The sequence below is a fragment of the Gossypium hirsutum genome, chromosome D12 (genome assembly GCF_007990345.1).
Source record: "Gossypium hirsutum isolate 1008001.06 chromosome D12, Gossypium_hirsutum_v2.1, whole genome shotgun sequence".
NCBI lineage: Eukaryota > Viridiplantae > Streptophyta > Magnoliopsida > Malvales > Malvaceae > Gossypium > Gossypium hirsutum.
In genome coordinates this window covers 58,156,786-58,176,603 of record NC_053448.1, presented here as the reverse complement: position 1 = coordinate 58,176,603, position 19,818 = coordinate 58,156,786, and the positions used below count along the sequence as shown (strand labels likewise).

The 19,818-nt window shown below is 35.3% G+C and overlaps 2 protein-coding genes across 2 annotated transcripts; both read right to left on the bottom strand.

The window, feature by feature from the left end:
- Window positions 1-11,930: 11,930 nt before the first annotated feature.
- On the bottom strand, window positions 11,931-13,226 carry LOC121224579 (uncharacterized). The gene has a single exon (XM_041108043.1). It carries the CDS (start codon window positions 13,224-13,226, stop codon window positions 11,931-11,933), a length of 1,296 nt encoding a protein of 431 aa, XP_040963977.1.
- Window positions 13,227-15,450: 2,224 nt separating this feature from the next.
- On the bottom strand, window positions 15,451-15,915 carry LOC121224578 (G kinase-anchoring protein 1-A-like). Its single transcript, XM_041108042.1, has one exon. It carries the CDS (start codon window positions 15,913-15,915, stop codon window positions 15,451-15,453), a length of 465 nt encoding a protein of 154 aa, XP_040963976.1.
- Window positions 15,916-19,818: the final 3,903 nt, after the last annotated feature.

Below are 19,818 nucleotides of genomic sequence, written 5' to 3'. Positions count from 1 at the left end.
TCTATATGTGCATCCCCGAGGTCTCTTTCTTGTTCCACCCTTGAAACTCCATTAATCATCTCATTTTAATTATGATGGAAAAACAAAGTTAAACTAACCAATGAAATAGCTCATAGACAAACTAGAAGATATATCTTTCAAATGGGAAAGCCCCCACAGCAAACTGAAGTGTGCACCTCGTGCGTATTGGCAATCCCTTCTTTCACACAATCTTTTTTGGCAATGAGATAAGCATATATTTATGGCCTTAACCAAATTCTCTGTAGATCTTTAGGAGAATATATTTAACCCAAATTCTAGTCTTTGGAGTGCTAATTCTTATCTAAACATGCAGATTCTTTGTATAAAAAAATTATAGGAGTAAAACTTAAACTAATTATCAGTATACCTAGCATTTTTGCAAAAACTTAAATCAAAAGCCTTGGCCAGCTTCCTTGTAAAATGAGGTATGCGACAAGTAAGAAAGGTTAATATTTTGTGAAAAAAAAAATCTTTCATCTGATATCCATGTCCACCCTTTGATTGAAAAGGTAGGCCAAGTGAATCATGTAGTTGAGTATTATATGTAATTAATATATTTATAATCAAAGAAGAAAGCTGTCATTATTTTATACAATTTATGCCTTTGGTAGACTTTTCTGCAATTTGGCAATCATCTCATCTGCCGACTCTTGGAAATTTATGAAAATAACACCTCCATTCTCTTGACTTCTTCTAGCAGCTGCATTTTCTTTTATATATATAAAATAAATTTTATGGTAAAAAGACCTTTACAGTATCTCTCAATTTTGAAATTGAGTAAATTAGTCCCTCTTAAATAAATTGAAGTAATTTAATTCCTGTCAATTTTGATAGTAAGTAATTAAGGATAGTTAATCACGAGTTAATGTCTTTCGGTTGTGCATAATTTTGATTGGTATGATAGTAAATTTAGCAATTAAGGGCTAAATTTATTATTATACCAGTCAATTTTATGTAAAACTAACAATTAATGTAGTAATTAGTTATCCTTAGTTGCTTACTTTCAAAATCGATAGTAATTAAATTGTTTCAATTTTTTTAAGAGGGACCAATTTACTCAATATTAAAATTGAGAGGTATTGGAGAGGTCATTTTTACCTAAATTTTATTTGTTGCTACAATATAAGCAATATAATTTTTCAATTTTATTTTTATCTCCTCGGTCCATTAACATTGTCTTCAATATTCAAATCTTAATTTTCTTTTTAAAAATGAAATTTACCTTGTAAAACTTATTTATTCATTTACTACAACTAAAGTTGGGGATCAATACCAGAAAGCTAGAATTGCAAAATTCATCCTCAACGTTTTGGGGTATTTTCACTTAAGCTCTTAACGTATTTTTTGTTGCAATTTTACCCAAAACGTTAAAAAAAAGAGACCAAAATGAATGGAAATTGTTAGTCAATTAACAGTCAATATTTTTATCTGACATGACATACCACCTCAGTTGATGACATTGCTGAGATTCGTGACACGTCAATGATGATGTGAAAAATGGAATTAAATTTATTAAAAATTCAAAAAATATTAAAAATATATAAATATTAAAAATTTAACTTAACAATGAATGCGAAGGAAGAGCAACAAGGAAGCCTCGATCTTGCTTGGAGGCTGATGTGATGATTGACAACGGTAATATTTGAACATCGGTAGCTAGGGTTTTTGTATGGACAGAAAGTGAAAGCTTATGCTTTTGGTCTGAAGTGAAAAAGAGAAGAAACAGAAATAAGCTTGTGATTAAGAAAATTGAAAGTTTTCTAGATTTGAAAATCCGAGAAAAAGAGAAATGAGAGGGATTTGAAAAGTGTGAGCAATGAAGGAAGGAGATGAAGTTGGAGAAGACTAGGTTTTTGAGATTTTTCTCTTTTCAATTTAACATTTTTTGAAATTTTATAACATTTTCTATTCTTTATTTTTTTAAAAAACTTAAAATTTTTAAATGTTTTTTTAACTTTTTATATTTTTAAAAATTTTAACAAATTTTATATTTTTATATTTTTTATGAAATGACACAATATTAATAATGAGTCATGCCACATCAACCATGTCATCAACAAATGTGGCATGCTACATAATATTGACCGTAGTCGCGAATCTAGAGGGGGCTGGTATGGTCCCGACCCCCCTTAAAATGTAAAATTATTATTTAAGCCCTTAAATTTTTTTAAAAATTTTAAATTAATAAAGGTAAAATTATACTTTGGCCCCCTAAAATTATAAAAATTCGATTTAATATTTTAAAAGTTATAAATATATAGACTATAAAATATTAAAATTTCATTCGGCCCCCTAAAAGATTATTCTAGCTTCGCCCCTAACTGACCGCCAATTAATTATCGGATTATGTCTATTCTAATCTTATTTGAAATTTTTTGTGACAATACAAGTAAGATTAAAATAAAAATAAATAAATTAGAGCTGAAGAAAAAAAAAACCCAAAGCATTAAGAGTCAACTTTGCAGTGCCTATAAAAAATACAATAGTCAACAATATGATGAAAATACAGATTCTTCCTTGAAATTTTGCTTTTCTTATTCAAGTGTTTATTTGGCTGAAAGATTGTACACTACATTGTTGTTTGACACATTATCTGATCTCCCACCACCTACGTCCATGTCTCCTCCACATTTGTTCATCCAATCTCATCACTTGCGTCTCCAAAACCAACCTCAGCCCCCCAAGCAAACATGAAACACCCAATTTTTATCTATATCTCTGCAATCGATTGCTCTGTTTCTTATGGCTGTAGTATGTAAATTCAACGCCATCATCATCTCGCCCTCTAACTACAGCCAAAGCATGTAATCATCATCTAACATCATAGTCAAGGTACATCATGCCCATTTTGATACTTAAAAAAATTATGCAATGTTTTCGTCTTCACATGTAAACCCGTCTTGCTTAAGTAGGAACTTTGAAGATTGCCATTAGATCACAAGCACTGCTAAATTTGATCATGCCAAATTACGTGGTTCTAAAAACTTCCTCCAAAAAAACCAAAAATCAAGGGAGTTTTTATTGGAGGTGCTCATGGCCTGAGTTGGGTCGGGCTCATACAAGTATTCAGATCAAAATTTCAAGTTCGGGCTTGGCTCTAAAAATGGATTTACTTTTTTGTCTAAACCCGACTTAACTTAAGAAAGGTAAATCTATGTCCGACCCACCAATATTTGATTTTTTTAATTATTTTTTATTTTAAAATAATTTTTTAAAAAAAATATAATACACTAAATGTACTAAAAACGGTAAAATAAAAGTTTTCTAACACATTAAAAATATATTAAAAAGTATTTATATTAAAAAACACTATCATAAATATAATAAATATTTTGTTATATTAAAAAAACACAAATAAATATAAGAAATGTTTTATTTTATTAAATATAATTTTTAAAATTTTATATTTTAAGTTGAGTTATTTAGTTGGATAAGTATTTTTTTTTTAGGTTTTAAGTAATGGTTTAATTGTTATTGGGTTAGTAATTTAATATAAATATAAACATATATAGTAATTTATTTAACATATATAATTAATATAAATTTATTTATAACATAATATATTCAAGTCGAGTTAGACTCAGGCCAAAAAAAATCTTACTCAAAGCGTGACCCATATAGAAAGCAGGCCTTAAATTTTACTCAAGCCTATTTTTTAGCCCTTGTATTTTTCTCCAAATCCTCATATTTTTGAGTAGGCCTTCAAGCCTGGATAGATGGCTCAGCCTATGAGCAAGTTTAATTTGTATGAATTAGATGTACCATTTTTTTTATATGGGGATGTATAGAACTAGAACTACCAATACCAGTTTATTTTGGTATATCAGTTTTGAATTTATCATTGTTGTCGAAACCATTTTTTTTTATAAAACAAAAAAAATTAGTTGTCGACTTAAAAACAAAAATTGGAGTCGCCACCAATCTTTTATTGGGGTGTGATCAGTTCACCTTGAAAACGATTTTAGGTCTACGAATTTTGAGAAAATAGGTTCGGGAGTCGGTTACGCACGAGGAAGGGTTAGCACCCTCGTAACGCCCAAAATTGGTACCGAATCGATTGTTTAATGTCTTACTGTCAAAAGTTTGAAAAGATTTTAAAATACGATCCTTGTATTTAAAAACTTGTATAAATCAAATTACATGTTAAAACCCACTTATCTAGGGAAAAGAAACTGTCACACCCAATGCGTTAGGGCATAATATTTATATCCTCAAGAATGAGCCTATCCAAAAAAACTCAAGCAATGAAATTTAAAAGGATATTCAATTTTTTAAGTAAGACGAAGAAATCGAGACCCAATACGTTAGGGTACAATTTCTCAGAATCCCAAACATTGAATATTGCCTTTTTTTAGGAAAATCTTCATATCGAGAAAACAATGTCATACCTAAGGCGTTAGGACACAACATGTTGAATTCCCGAAAATGATTTTTTATTTATGCGTTTTAAATAAAGAATATTCTCGATTATTTATTCAACGAGGAAAATTAGAACCCAATACGTTAGGGCTTAATCCTCTCGAAGATCCCAAATACTGAATAATGCGCTATCTTGAAACCCTTTGAACAAAATGGTTTTAATGCTTTGATGAAACCAAATATATTTTTTCTTTAAAATGTGATAGAATGTTAATATACAACATGAAACAAATACTTTAATATGAATTATATATGTACATGTATTTACAAAATATGTATATATATAAAAGTATGATATATATAAGTAAATTTTGAAAATATGTATATACATATATTAAAATACGTATATCTAAGTATATATATAAAAAAATGAAATATATATTTATAATAATTTTCAAAAAAAGTACGTATATATATTATAGAAAATGCATGTATGTGTGCATGAATTATAAGATATGGAAGATGTATATGTATTATAAAATGTAAATGTATATATATATTTATGAAAATTAAAGAAATATGTATTTAGATATATATACAAATACGTAAATAAATTGTGTAATATAAAAAATATATATGTATATTTCAAAAAAAAATGCATGTATAAATATGGTTATAACGATAATAATAACACCAAAATAATGATATTATAATAACAAGAATAATAGAAAAAATAATTAATTTAATAATAAATAACTAATAACAAATAGGGGACTAAATCGTAATACGTTGGAAACATCAAGGAGTAAACAAATAAATATGCCAGACCCCTCTATACGCAGCGTTTCCGTGTGGGATCAAATTGAAACAAAAATAAAACATGTGGTTTAAATTGCAAATATATGAAAAAAAAACTATATTGAAAGCAACTCAAAAACAGAGAGACCGATCACGCAAATATCTCCACCAGTAAAAACACGCGGATCCTAAGGCGGGTCGGGTCACGCATGTGGGTATGGCCCTATACGGCGCCGTTTCAGGGCCACTATGGCCTGCCCAAAACGACACCGTTTGGGTAGGCCTATAAAAGTTATTTTAAAAAAAAATCACTTCTGTTTTAGTTAAAAAAAACTTTGAAACCTTAAAAAACTCTCCCCTTGCCCCGAATTCAGGCCATCAGTCCGGCGGGCCACCGCTGTATGCACCGCCGTCGGTGCTACCACCTGCGGCGGTCGGAGGGCTGAAAACCTCTTCTTTTTAGGCGAATTTAAAGGTAGCCCTCTCTTTTTCTTCTCTTTTTGTTTCGTATGTAAAAAGAACTTAAAATGAAAAAAAAAACCAAACAGAAAAATAAAAAACAAAAGTAGGAAAACCACCTTCTGAAAACTCTATTTTTTTTTCTTTTTAATAGTTTTTTGAATCTCCAATTTTGTAACCCTTTTTACAAAAAATCAATTGGCTTTTTATTGCCGAATCCTTACAGAGAAAAAATAATAATCTTTTTACAATTTTGCTATATTTTCGGTCCCTCTCACTGTTCATGGTTCGGGCTTCTGTTGCAGGTGGGTACTGGCGAGATGTGCACAACATGCGGGGCTGCTGAACGTGGGCGGTTGCTGCGACGTGGGGCGTGCAATGCCAATCTGTTGCTAGCCACTTAAGGTTTCTGTGCTAGGTTAATTTGGGCTAGTGCTATTGTTTGTAATGGGCCCCAAGTATTGGGTTTGTAATATTTGGGCTTAGGTCTAGGTGGGCTCGGGTGTAATTTGGGTTTTGGGTTAGGTTTAATTTTAATTTGGAGTTTATGGTTTTGGGTCCGGGCTTAAAATTGGATATTACAGCTGCCCCTCTTTGCTTGTTATCGTGTAATGAGAACATAGCAAAGACTTTAGAAATGACCAATTTTTCCCGGTCGTGCTGGATCTTGGTGCTCTTCTTCTTCAAGTAGCCCCATTTCAACCTACTGCATCTTCAGAGGTATAAGAATTGGTGCTTCAGTCCATTCTACTGCAACGTCAGATATGACTGGATGCAATCTACTCTCTGCAACATCAGAGAGATAAGATCTGATTTTTATATGCTCCATTGCAACTTCATGGAGATAGGATTTGTTATCTTCAATCTGCTCCACTGCAATTTTCAGGGAAATCAGATTGGTTTATTCAGTCTACTCATCTGCAACTTCAGGGAGATAAGACTAGATGTGATCTGCCCTCTGTAACTTCAGAGAGATAAGATCTACAGTTTTAATCAGCTCCACTGCAACTTCAAGAAGATAGGATTATTTTCTTCAATCTGCTCCACTGCAACTTCAGGGAGATAAGACTTGCTATCTTCAATCTGCTCCACTACAACTTTAGGGAGATAGGATTTGCTATCCTCAGTCTGCTCCGCTGCAATTTTAGGGAGATAAGACTTGTTATTTTCAATCCACTCCACTGTAACTTCAGGGAGATAGGATTTGCTATCTTCAGTCTACTCCGCTGCAACCTCAGGGAGATAAGACTTGCTATCTTCAATCCACTCCACTGTAACTTTAGGTAGATAGGATTTGCTATCTTCAATCTGCTCTGCTGCATTTTCAGGGAGATAAGACTTGCTATCTTCAATCCACTCCACTGCAACTTCATGGAGATATGATTTGTTATCTTCACCGATCTGTTCTCTTAGGAACATGACTTGTATAATTCATTTTATGAACCTTATCACTGACGCACTACAACGTCCTCTTGCTCGGCTAGCATCTCCAAAAACACTTAATCCAATTGCCCTCACTGTGAACTTCAAAGTTTAATCCACTAGGACACAAAATTTGTATCATCTTTTCACTGTAACCCATGGATAGAGAAATACGACTTTTCTCAATCCTCTATTATCGTAATGTAAAGCACTCTGGCCTTTTATACCATTCTCAGGGTGTCATACCAAATGCCTATGCACAAATGAAGGATTTCCTTCTCCGAGGAAACCTCTTCTTATCGTAATGTGATGAAGCTTTGTCACCAACACCATATCTTGTCGTTTTGTTCAGTCAGTGTTTGGACAACAAAATCCAAAAGGATAATCTTAATTTAGAATTATCCTCTTTTAAACATTTCAACCTTTGAACTTTGTGTATTCTAAACAATGGCCCTGTTTCAGGTCCCTATATTATTTAGAAACTTCAAGAGTAATATGCAAAACTTCATTTGTAAAAGTATTATTAGCCCATTAATCGTTGTTTCAATGGAAAATGCTTGAATAAGATTATCGTAATGGACAAGATGAAATTTATTGAGAATAAAACTCGAGATGAATAAATCATTGAGAATAATAAGAATAAAATAAAAATTGATTGGAAACACGTATCTTGAAAAAAGAATGAAGTATTCCAAGACAGCAAATTTAATATAAATAGTGCAGACTTTCTGAAGACTATTCTGAGTTTGACATATGCTTAGAAGACCAACAGTACTCTGTTGATGCCCCAAGATGTCGCGTCCCCTTTCCCACTGATTCAATCATAGTAAAATCACCGGATGCCCCATTTGATCAACATTTGAACCTCTCTTTTTTGGGTTTTCAACTCAAATACCCTTTGGTCTCAAAGTGCCTTTTGTGGGTTTTCGCCTTGGTCTTTCCCTTTTTTTAAGAAAATTACTTCTTAACCGAATCTGAGTTTACAGGGTTTGGCAAATCTTTGCCATCCATCTCGCTCAAGATTAAAGCTCCTCCTGAAAAGGCTTTCTTTACTACATATAGACCTTCCCAATTTGGCATCCATTTTCCTCTAAAATCCCTTTGTATAGGAATGGTATTTTTCAACACTAGCTCCCCCTCGTGGAATTCTTTGGGAGGAACCTTTTTATTGTAGGCTCGCATCATTCGCCCTTGATACATCAAACCGTGCTGAATAGACTTTAGCCTTTTCCCTTCTATCAAGTTCAACTGATTGTAACGAGATTGAACTCATTCTGCCTCATCCAATTTCAACTCAGCCAGTACCCAGAGAGAAGATATTTCCACCTCAATAGGTAAAACTGCTTCCATCCCATAAACCAGAGAAAAATGTGTCACCCCGGTCGAAGTCCTGACAGACTTTTTATAAGCAAAGAAAGCAAATGGTAATTTCTCATGTCAGTCTTTGTAAGTTTCGGTCATCTTTCCCATAATTTTTTTTGATATTTTTATTAGCTGCTTCTACCGCGCCATTCATCTTTGGGCGATATGGCGATGAGTTATGATGTCTAATCTTGAATTGACTACAGACCTCCGCTATCGCACTATTGTTCAAATTCAGCGCATTATCAGATATGATCCTCTCAGGCATTCCATATCGACATATGATCTCCTTTTTTAAGAATCTGTTAACTGCTGACTTCGTGACATTTGCATATGAAGCAGCTCCCACTCACTTGGTAAAGTAGTCAATAACCACAAAGATGAAGCGATGCCCATTAGAAGCCTTTGGCGATATTAGCCCAATTACGTCCATACCCCACATAGAGAAAGGCCATGGAGAAGTCATAACATGAAGAAGTGAATGAGGTGCATGCATTTTATCACCATAAATTTGGCATTTATGGCACCTCTTAGCATAATTAATGCAATCTCTTTCCATAGTAGACCAATAGTACCCAAATCTTATTTTCTGTCTGGCCATTGTGAAACCATTTGCATGCGTTCCCCAGATACCGTCATGGACCTTTTCTAGAATTTTTCTAACTTTCACTACGTCCACACATCTTAACAGTACCTGATCCTTCTATTTTTTTGTATAGGATCTCCCCATCCAAGACATAGTCAATGGTCACTCTTCTCAATGCTTTCTTATCATTCACCGTTGCCTGATCTGGATACTCACGATTTTTTACATATTGCAATATATTCAGGTACAATGGATGATCATCTTTTTCCTCTTCCTCAATATTATAGCAATGAGCCGGGGTTTCAGAAATACTCATCTAAATAGGTTTCATGTCCTCTAACTTGTTCACTCGGATCATAGAGGCTAGGGTGGCCAACGTATCAGCCATCTGGTTCTCATCTCGCGGAAGGTAACAGAAAGTGATGTCATCAAACTCGTCTATCAATTCAAGAACCATTATCCGATAACTGATCAGTTTAGGGTCTCTTGTCTCCCATTCTCCTCTGAATTGGTATATCATAAATGCGGAATCCCCATACACTTTTAGTACTTTGATTTTACGTTCGATGGTTGCACGAATGCCCATAATGCATGCTTTATATTCTGCCATATTGTTCGTACAATCAAAATCCAGTTTGCTAGTAATAAGATAATGATCTCCGCTTGGAGATATCAAGACTGCCCTAATTCTGTTACCTATAGCATTTGAGGCTCCATCAAAATTTAGCTTCCACACATGATCCATTTGAGGATTTTTTTCAGTGGCTGCCGCATACATCAAATCCTCATTTGGAAAATCAAAGTTCAAAGGCTCATAATCTTTCAAGTTCTGCTAGCTAAAAAGTCAGCTATTACACTTTATTTCACGGCCTTTTGGCTCACATACATCATGTCAAATTCAGAAAGCAAGATCTGCCATTTGGCCATCCTTCCATTCAAAACAGTCGATTCCATCATATACTTTAAGGGATCTAACTTTGAAATCAGCCTAGTCGTATGATACAACATATATTGCCGTAATCTCCGAGTTGTCCAAACCAGGGCACAACATAACTTCTCGATAGACGAGTACCTCACTTCACAATTAGTGAATTTCTTGCTAAGAAAGTATATTGCCTTTTTTTCGCCTTGTCTCATCATGTTGGCCTAACATGCACCTCATGGAATTGTCAAACACTGTTAAATACAGTATTAATGGCCTATCCAGACTAGGTGGTGATAGCACTGGAGTGTTGGACAAGTACTGTTTTATTTTGTCAAAAGCCTTCTGACATTCTTTATCCCATACACCCGGATTATACTTCTTCAGAAGACGGAATATGGGGTCACATTTTTCAGTTAGTTGTGAAATAAACCGAGTAATGTAATTCAATCTTCTCAGAAAACCTCATACTTCTTTCTGAGTGTATAGTGGAGAAAAATCTCATATTGCATTGACTTTGTCTGGGTCAACCTCAATTCCTTTCCCACTGACTATGAAGCCCAGCAACTTCCCTGATTTGGCTCCAAAGGTGCACTTTGTTGGATTAAGCTTGAGTTGAAAATTTCTTAGTCTCAAAAACAATTTCCTCAGAACTTGAACATGCTTCTCTTCCGTTCTGGATTTTACAATCATATCATCAACATAAACCTCAATCTCCTTGTGGTATCACTTTATAACAGAACGTTCCCCACAAAGTGATAAATGTGGTATTTTTCATATATTCCGGATGCATCTTTATTTGATTGTATCTAAAAAAATCGTCCATGAAAGAAAACAGTTAATAGCCTGCCGTATTATCTACCAAAGTATTAATCTTTTTTAGGGACAAGGACAACGTTGGCTACCCATTCTGAATATTTGACTTATTGCAAGAACCCAGCATCAAACTGCTTTTTGACTTCTTCTTTTATCTTTAGCACAATATCGGGCATCATTCTCCTGAGCTTCTGCTGAACTAGCTTGCAATCTTCTTTTATAGAAATACAGTGTACCATAATATCAGTGCTTAACCCGGGCATATCCTGGTATGACCATGCAAATACATCTTTGAATTCACGGAGTAATTCGATGAGGTCTCGTCTTGCCTTGGCAGTAATGTTAGTTTCGATCTTTACCTCATTTCCCTTCTCTAGGCTCACAATATCCAATGATTCTTTATGAGGTAGGATTTACTTATCCTCTTGCTCTACCATTCTCAATAAGTCTGGAGATACACCACAGTCTACGTCATCTTCAAAATCATGTAATCCCTCTAAACACGTGTCTTGCTCAAAAGGGGATTCTGAGTCTGAAGCAGCATAATTCATATTATTGATATCCGAGGACCTATGGTAGGTGCCAAAGAATATATAAAGAATGTATGAATTTATGAACAAATATGATTATGAATAAAAGAATGATGTGGAAAAAAGAATAATTACTCGAAAAAGAATGAAAAGACTATTGGCTCAAAAATGAATACGAAAAGTGTATTTATTAGAATCATAACATTCATCATGTGCATATTCGATAAAGAAATTACTATTTTTTAAGTCAAAAACAACAAGGATGTTCTGAACATTTACTCTGAACAAGCTCAAAAACTATAGGAATCTCTTCCGCAGTCCAATTGTTTAACTCGCTTCCAGGTTCATAAGGGCGAATCTCTAGCAATGTCTCTCTCTCATTTGTGTCTATGGCATTGATGTGAACATCTCCCAGCATTTCTTCAATACTTTCCTCTTTAAGCATTCTTCGTTCAGGATGAATGAACCCCATTGATACAAAGGTCTTGGATATGTGAGGAAAAGTCATAGGCTCCCACTTAACTTCATTTCCACTCAGACGTGCCCTTAATCTCTCCTGTCTTTTTTCTATTTCTCTTCTCATTCATTTTATGTCTGGTCTATAGCCTAGACCAAAACGATCAAACTTATCTTTCATCACTGGTGCTTCAACTCCTCATTGCAGATGTCTTCCCAATCCTTTTTTCGATACAGCTCCTCTTCCCACCATTAATTGGAGACTCATTTTTGTAGTCTTGGATATCTTTGGCACTGTGATTCTATTCACCTCAGCAATAAATCTTGCATTCACGAACTCTAGAGATCGAAAAAAACATTCCACCGCCTCCTCATCAGTTTCCACATATGGTGCATTACTGGTTATTGACGCGATAATACCCTCCTCGGCACTTATTGTCACCAACTGTCCCCCTGACACCAACTTCAACTTCTGATGCAGTGATGAAGACACAGCCCCTAGTGGGTGTATCCAAGGTTTCCCTAACAAACAGTTATAGGAAGGCTTGATATCCATTACAATGAACTCGACTTCATAAGTATTTGGGCCAATCAGCAATGGTATCTCAATTCTCCCTATAACCTTCCTTTCTGTTCCATCGAATGCCCTTACTATATTTTGACACGTTTTCGTATGTGAGCTATCTACAGGTAGCCTATTGAGAGTAGACAAGGGCAATACATTCAATGCGGATCCATTATCAATCAAAACTCTCGGTAGCATGTACCCTTTGCACCGAGTAGTAATGTGCAGAGCCTTAGTGGACCCCATACCTCCAGATGGTATTTCATCATCATTGAAGAAGATAAAATTATCAGTGCTTATATTGTTGACCAACCGATCCAATTTGTTGACAGAAATATCATTAGCCACATATATTTCGTTTAACACATTCATCAGCGTATTTCGATGTACCTCTGAACTCATGAGCAAAGCTAACACAGATATACGAGCTGATTGCTTATGCAGCTGCTCTACAACACTATACTCACTGTGTTTCAGAAATTTCAAGAATTCAGTGGCTTCTTCCTCCTTTATTGGTTCATTAATCAATGGCCTAGATTCAACATCTTCTCTTTCATTTACTCTGCCGCAAAAAAATTTTCCTTCCGCCGACACTGCTTGGGCATTTATCCAATCGCGGTGCTTCTCACTACGTGTATATGAACCTATCTCTTGGTTTTCTTTTGCAACACTAACCAAAGCTTCATTTCTCGACATCTTTACATTGCACTCATAATTCCAAGGGACCTTTTTACTATCTTTATATGAAAAATTTACCGGCTTCTGAATTACAATCTTCGGTGTCACCTGTGCCCTAACCTCATTAAACTTAAGGTGCGAGATGATAATCACAAGATGATTAACTTTTAGAATCCTCGTCATTGACTCCGTTGCGCATATACTTCCTTTTTCCTCCACTTCTTTGAAAAACTCCACTTCTCTATTATCCATCATGCTCTAGACCAGAGCTCTAAATTCTTCACATCTCCGAATTTCATGTCCCACCTCATGATGGAACTCACAATAATTTTGGGTCTCACAACCTCCCTCTGAATCCGAGACGATTAACCCTCTTTCTGCCATTTCTTTCCAAACCTACTTCAAAGGGATTTTTACCTCAGTAATACTCTCATTGACCCTTCTCCCCATATTTTCACTCATCATGTTTACCCCACTTTCAGTGTGATTGGGTAACAGATTTCCTGTACCAGATGCATCATTTACCTTGACAACGCTCATACTGATGAGCTTTTCAACAAGCTTTTTAAAGGCTGTACAATGTTCTATGGAATGCCCCGTAATTCCTACACGGAAATTGCATTGTGCATTCGCGTCATACCATTTGGGATACGGAGGCTGTAAAGGGGTCAAATAAAAAGGGGCAACAACGTGTGCATTGAATAAATTCTGATACAACTCCTTATATGACATCGGAATTGGTGCGAACTGAGGCCTCTCAGTACTTGGCCTCATGCTAGATTCCTGTTTTGATGAACCGTATTGATTAGCCACTACCTTTCTGGGTTGATTCACCATAATTGATTAATTGTATGTATTCACATTGTTCACCTCATTTTATTTTTTTTTGAGGTCTGCCTTCTGTTATTCTCTCCAACATCAATGTTTCCACTCCTTATAGCACTTTCAATCATCTCACCGTTTATGACTATGTCAGAAAAGTTTTTTGTGGCACTTCCTAACATATGTGTGATGAATGGGGCTTTCAGCGTATTTATAAAGAGCATCGTCATTTCTCTTTCAAGGAGCGGTGGTTGGACCTAAACTGCAACCTCCCTCCACCTCTGAACGTACTGTCTGAAACCTTCATTTGACTTCTTCTCCATGTTTTGCAAGGTAATTCTATCAGAAACCATCTCTGCCACATGACTGTATTGTTTCATAAAAGCCTGTGCCAAATCCCTCCAGGAACTAATCCTAGCACGGCTCAATTGATTATACCATTTAGATGTTGCCCTTGTGAGGCTATCCTGAAAGCAGTGTTTTAGTAATTGGTCATCATTGACATATCCAGTTATTCACCTACAAAACATGGTGATGTGAGCTTCAGGGCAACTGGTCCCATTATACTTCTCGAACTCTGGCATCTTGAACTTGTAAGGGAGCACCAAATCTAGAACCAAACTCAAATCCTTAGCATCAATCCTATCATATCTTTCAGTGCTTTCTATTGCCTTGAACTTTTCTTCAACCCACTTCCATCTTTCCTCAAATTACTTTGGTAATTCTTCTTTCGTTTTTTTCTTTTCGACCGCCTCATCGAAATCGGGAATAACATGATTGATAGGATTATTCTCAGGGCTAAAGCCTGATCTAGCTTGGTAATTTATTGACCTCGCAGCATCGGCCTAAAACTGCTGAGGCCTAATTATAAAAGAAGATTTGAGCAGGTATACTTCAGCTTGGGGCTACGTATGCGGATGAGTAAAGCCTGGAGGATATATGGGTCCGTCATCACCTTCCTCTTCGACATTAGCCACAGGGCTCTTTCTCTTATCTTTTCCCTCAGTCAACAGTCGCGATAACTGTGTCATCATACTCCCTTGGGATTCCATCATTTTGTCCATCATATTCTGCTGGATCTTTTCTAATCTTTGGTCCATACTTTTTATTTCGGCCGTATACCATAACGGTATTTGGTTGGCTGGTTAGCTTTCAGGTTAACTGAGGAATGATTTTGATTAATTAGAACCTTTTAATAGTTTTTAATGCATATAATGCGATGTATGAAAATGAATGCAAAAAGGCGTCAATTCTAATTTCAATTACTTTTAGAAAACTTTATTAGAAAATAAATCTCTTTACATAGAATGGGCTACAAATAAGGCTTTGTCGTAATACTCAAGACCTTAATATTCTTAAGTAACGAGCCGAATTCTTGTCCCCGGTCTGACTCCAATTCATACTTCACGCTCAATGTGTCGGCCTGTAGTGCCAGAGCTTGTAAGTGATCTGCTACCTCTCAAATCTGAACCACAACTTCTCCCATAACATGATCCATGTTTCTAACTTAATTTTGGAAATAATGAAGTTGCTCATTCTGACGACCTTCCTTTGCCTCTAGATGCTCAATCGGAACCTCACAATTTCGCAATGCTGCTTCTAACTCTTCTATTTTACTCTTCCTCTCTTCAATCTTGCTTAGACTTGCCTTTAGTTATACTACAGAATTTCGACTTCTATGTTGAAGAAGAGACCCTTCTAACTTAACCACTTTGTCTTTTAATTCGTTTTTTTCCTTTTGGCTCTCTGACAAGCTCTTTTCTAATGCTTCATTTCGTGCTTGAACCTCTTGAAATTTTCTTTCCCATCCGTCCGCTTTGTTTCTTTCTTCTCGAATCTCTTCACACCACTGCTCTGAAGTTTTTCCAAGCCCGACAGTTTTCATTGACAAACGCAGCTTCTTGTAATCCGTCTTCAAGCTATCTAGTTCTTCTTCAACCTTATTCTTCCCCTTTCTTAATTTTTCGGCCTCAAGTTTCTGAAAGTCCACATCCAGTCTCAAATTCATCTTTTCTTCCTCCATTTGTTCTATTTTCTTCTCTAATTCTGTGTTTCTTCTTTCAAAGTCCTTCTTTATGATCTCCAACTCAGAAGGGACAACACGAAAATGCTCCTCCATCGACTGACTATTTTTTGAACTTGTCCCAAGAATGTTATCGTTAATCATTTAAACCCACCATTCATTATACTCCGAAGTTGTCATCGGACCCATAGCCAATCTCTTCATTCGGCGAGTCTGACTCTATAGACTGACCATCTCACGAACTCTCTTTTTGTAACCATCGCCCCTATACGAGAATTCACACTCGACCAGTCCCTGAGTTGTGAGCACAAACTGCCTTGACCTGTATTGCCTGAGCACTAGTAATAGGGCATAACCAACAGCTCCCCAAATTCCAAGCAAAGGAACCCAGTCAAAATATCTACATTGATATAGGATCTCGTATGGAAACAACCACGGAGCTCTCCACTTGATATCCTCCTCTTGCAAATTCTGAAAAATTACTATCCATTTCTCTTCCGAGATGTCATCCCTCATTAGTGTAGCCACTATCTCCTGCAATGGTGAATAACTTTCAAAGAAGACCCGATACAAAACTTTATCAACCTTCCAAAAGTGACTGTGGAACCATGCAAGTAGGAGCTGCGCACATTCAATGAATCTACCCTCTCTCACTCTCCGGCATGCATTCAGTGACCTGAAGGTCTCTGCCTAAATTGTTGGGACTGGTGTAACTCTCTTATTAAGCCGATCAAATAAGTCAGTGACTGCCTCGTCAACATGTCCCAAAGCCTTAGGGAATACAACCAAACTATATATACTTAAAGCAAAGATATCTACCTTCTTCTTTGCATCTGGGTGCGCTAGAATGAGGTCCTTCAAATTTTTCCAAGGAATGCACTTGTTATCCCCCTTTTGCTTGATCCGAGCTGTAACCCACTGCTCACAAATCCCCGTTATATTCATTAGCCTCTTCAAAAAGGTCGGTACATTTACAGCTTTCGAGTAGACTTTGTTCACTTGAATGCTTGAACACCAAAGTAAAGCCATGTATTCTTCTATTGTAGGCACCAAATCGACCTTTCCAAATGTGAAGCAACTGTAGGCCTGGTTCCAAAACTGGGCAAGCGCGCGAAATAGACGCTTGTCTATCTTCATATCAAGTAAATAGGGCAAATCCCCATAATTAGAATAGAAGAACTGTCTAACCTCACTATTCCATTGATCCCAAATCTCTTTCAACTCCTGCAAGTTGTTCTGGGTTACACTAACATGGGTGAAGTCCCATAATTCTGATATGTATCCCTCAGCCAAACTATCACCTTTTCCGCGCTGTGTTATCTCAGCCTAAGTTCGGACAGCCGCATTATCCTTCACTCAATGAAGAAACTCTTTTTCCATGATAAGCTTCCTATCTAGCAACCGAATACGAACCAACGCCTTTTTATAATGAAATGCGATATAATTGTAATGCCATGCAATCAGAGTAAAACACAAAAAGTCAGCATCAATTAAATACAATATAACCAAGAAATAGTAAAAACTCCTAACCAAGTATTTATTAAGGTTAAGAGTAATTCTACCTAGGGTGAGTTCTTAAGGTTCACTATATGCAGTCCGGCTCTAGAGCACAAGTACTTGAACCAGCAGATTCCTCGATCCTCACCCATTATAGGCTCATATGGACCAAGTTCGTTTCAGGGGAATACATTTCCCTATGACTATACAGAGATGTAGATCTCACGGAGGCATAGGTACGGATTTATCCCGAAAGTGATCCACTATCCTATACGGAGGTGAAAACCTCACGAAGAACTAGCTTCTCACTCCCACTTAGAGGGGTAAAAATGACCGAGTTATGAAATGCAAAATGCAAATAAGCTAATAGACTTAGGCCAATCAAGCAAGCATATGATGATGAAAACCAATGAATGCAAAGGGGAAATCATGATTTAAAACAACTTTTTGATTTTTGACGAAAAAGATAAAAAAATAATCAATTCATGGCTCGACTCTCTAAATGTCCCCAGTGGAGTCGCCAAGCTGTCGAAACCATTTTTTTGATAAAACAAAAAAAATAGTTGTCGACTTAAAAACGAAAATTGGAGTCGCCACCAATCTTTTATTAAGGTGTGATCAGTTCACCTTGAAAATGATTTTAGGTCTACCAATTTTGAGAAAATAGGTTCGGGAGTTGGTTACGCACGAGAAAGGGTTAGCACCCTCGTAACGCCTAAAATTGGTACCGAATCGATTGTTTAATGTCTTTGTGTCAAAAGTTTGAAAAGATTTTAAAATATGATCCTTGTATTTAAAAACTTGTATAAATCAAATTACATGTTAAAACCCTCTTATCTAGGGAAAAGAAACTGTCACACCCAATGTGTTAGGACATGATATTTCATACTCAAGAATGAGCTTGTCCAAAAAAACTCAAGCAATGAAATTTAAAAGGATATTAAATTGTTTAAGTCAGATGAAGAAATCGAGACTCAATACGTTAGGGTACAATTTCTCAGAATCTCAAACATTGAATATTGTCTTTTTTTTAGGAAAATCTTTATCTCGAGAAAACAATGTCATACCCAATGCGTTAGAACACAACATGTTGAATTCCCGAAAATGATTTTTATTTATGCGTTTAAATAAAGAATATTCTCGATTATTTAGGTTCAACGAGGAAAATTAGAACCCAATACGTTAGGGCTCAATCCTCTCGAAGATCCCAAATACCAAATATTGCGTTATCTTGAAACCCTTTGAACAAAATGGTTTTAATGATTTGACGAAACCAAATATATTTTTTTCTTAAAAATGTGATGGAGTGTTAATATACAACATGAAACAAAACTTTAATATGAATTATATATGTATATGTATTTACAAAATATGTATATATATAAAAGTATGATATATATAAGTAAATTTTGAAAATATGTATATACATATATTAAAATACATATATATAAGTATATATATAATGAAATATATATTTATAATAATTTAAAAAAAAGTATGTATATATACTATAGAAAGTGCATATGTGTGTGCATGAATTATAAGATGTGGAAGATGTATATGTATTATAAAATGTAAATGTATATATATTTATGAAAATTAAATAAATATGTATTTAGATATATATACAAATACGTAAATAATTTGTGTAATATAAAAAAAATATGTATATTTCAAAAAAAATGCATGTATAAATATGGTTATAACGATAATAATAACACCAAAATAATGATACTATAATAACAAGAATAATAGAAAAACAATTAATTTAATAATAAATAACTAATAACAAATAGGGGACTAAATCGCAATACGCTGGAAACATCAATGAGTAAACAAATAAATATGCCAGACCCCTCTATACGCAGCGTTTTCGTGTGGGATCAAATTGAAACAAAAATAAAACATGTGGTTTAAATTGAAAATATATGAAAAAAACTATATTGAAAGCAACTCAACAACAGAGGGACCGATCACGCAAATATCCCCACCAGTAAAAAACGCGGATCCTAAGGTGGGTCGGGTCACGCATGCGGGTATGGCCCTATACGACGCCGTTTTAGGGCCACTATGGCCTGTCCAAAACGACACCGTTTGGGTAGGCCTATAAAAGTTAAATTTTTTTTAAAAAAATCACTTCTTTTTTATTTTTTTTAAAAAACTTTGAAACCCTAAAAAAACTCTCCCCCCTACCCCGAATTCAGGCCATCAGTTTGGTGGGTCACCGCCGTATGCACCGCCGTCGAATTTAAAGGTAGCCCTATCTTTTTCTTCTCTTTTTGTTTCGTATGTAAAAAGAACTTAAAATGAAAAAAAAACCAATCAGAAAAAATAAAAACGAAAGTAGGAAAACCACCTTCTGAAAACTCTGTTTTTTTTTATTTCTTTTCAATAGTTTTTTGGATCTCCAATTTTGTAACCCTTTTTACAAAAATCAATTGGCTTTTTATAGCCGAATCCTTACAGAGAAAAAATAATAATCTTTTTACAATTTTGCTATAT

Excerpts from the sequence above, each read along its gene's own strand:
- LOC121224579 (XM_041108043.1), bottom strand. The coding sequence starts at position 13,226 with ATGGATAATAGAGAAGTGGAGTTTTTCAAAGAAGTGGAGGAAAAAGGA.
- LOC121224578 (XM_041108042.1), bottom strand. The coding sequence starts at position 15,915 with ATGGAGGAGCATTTTCGTGTTGTCCCTTCTGAGTTGGAGATCATAAAG.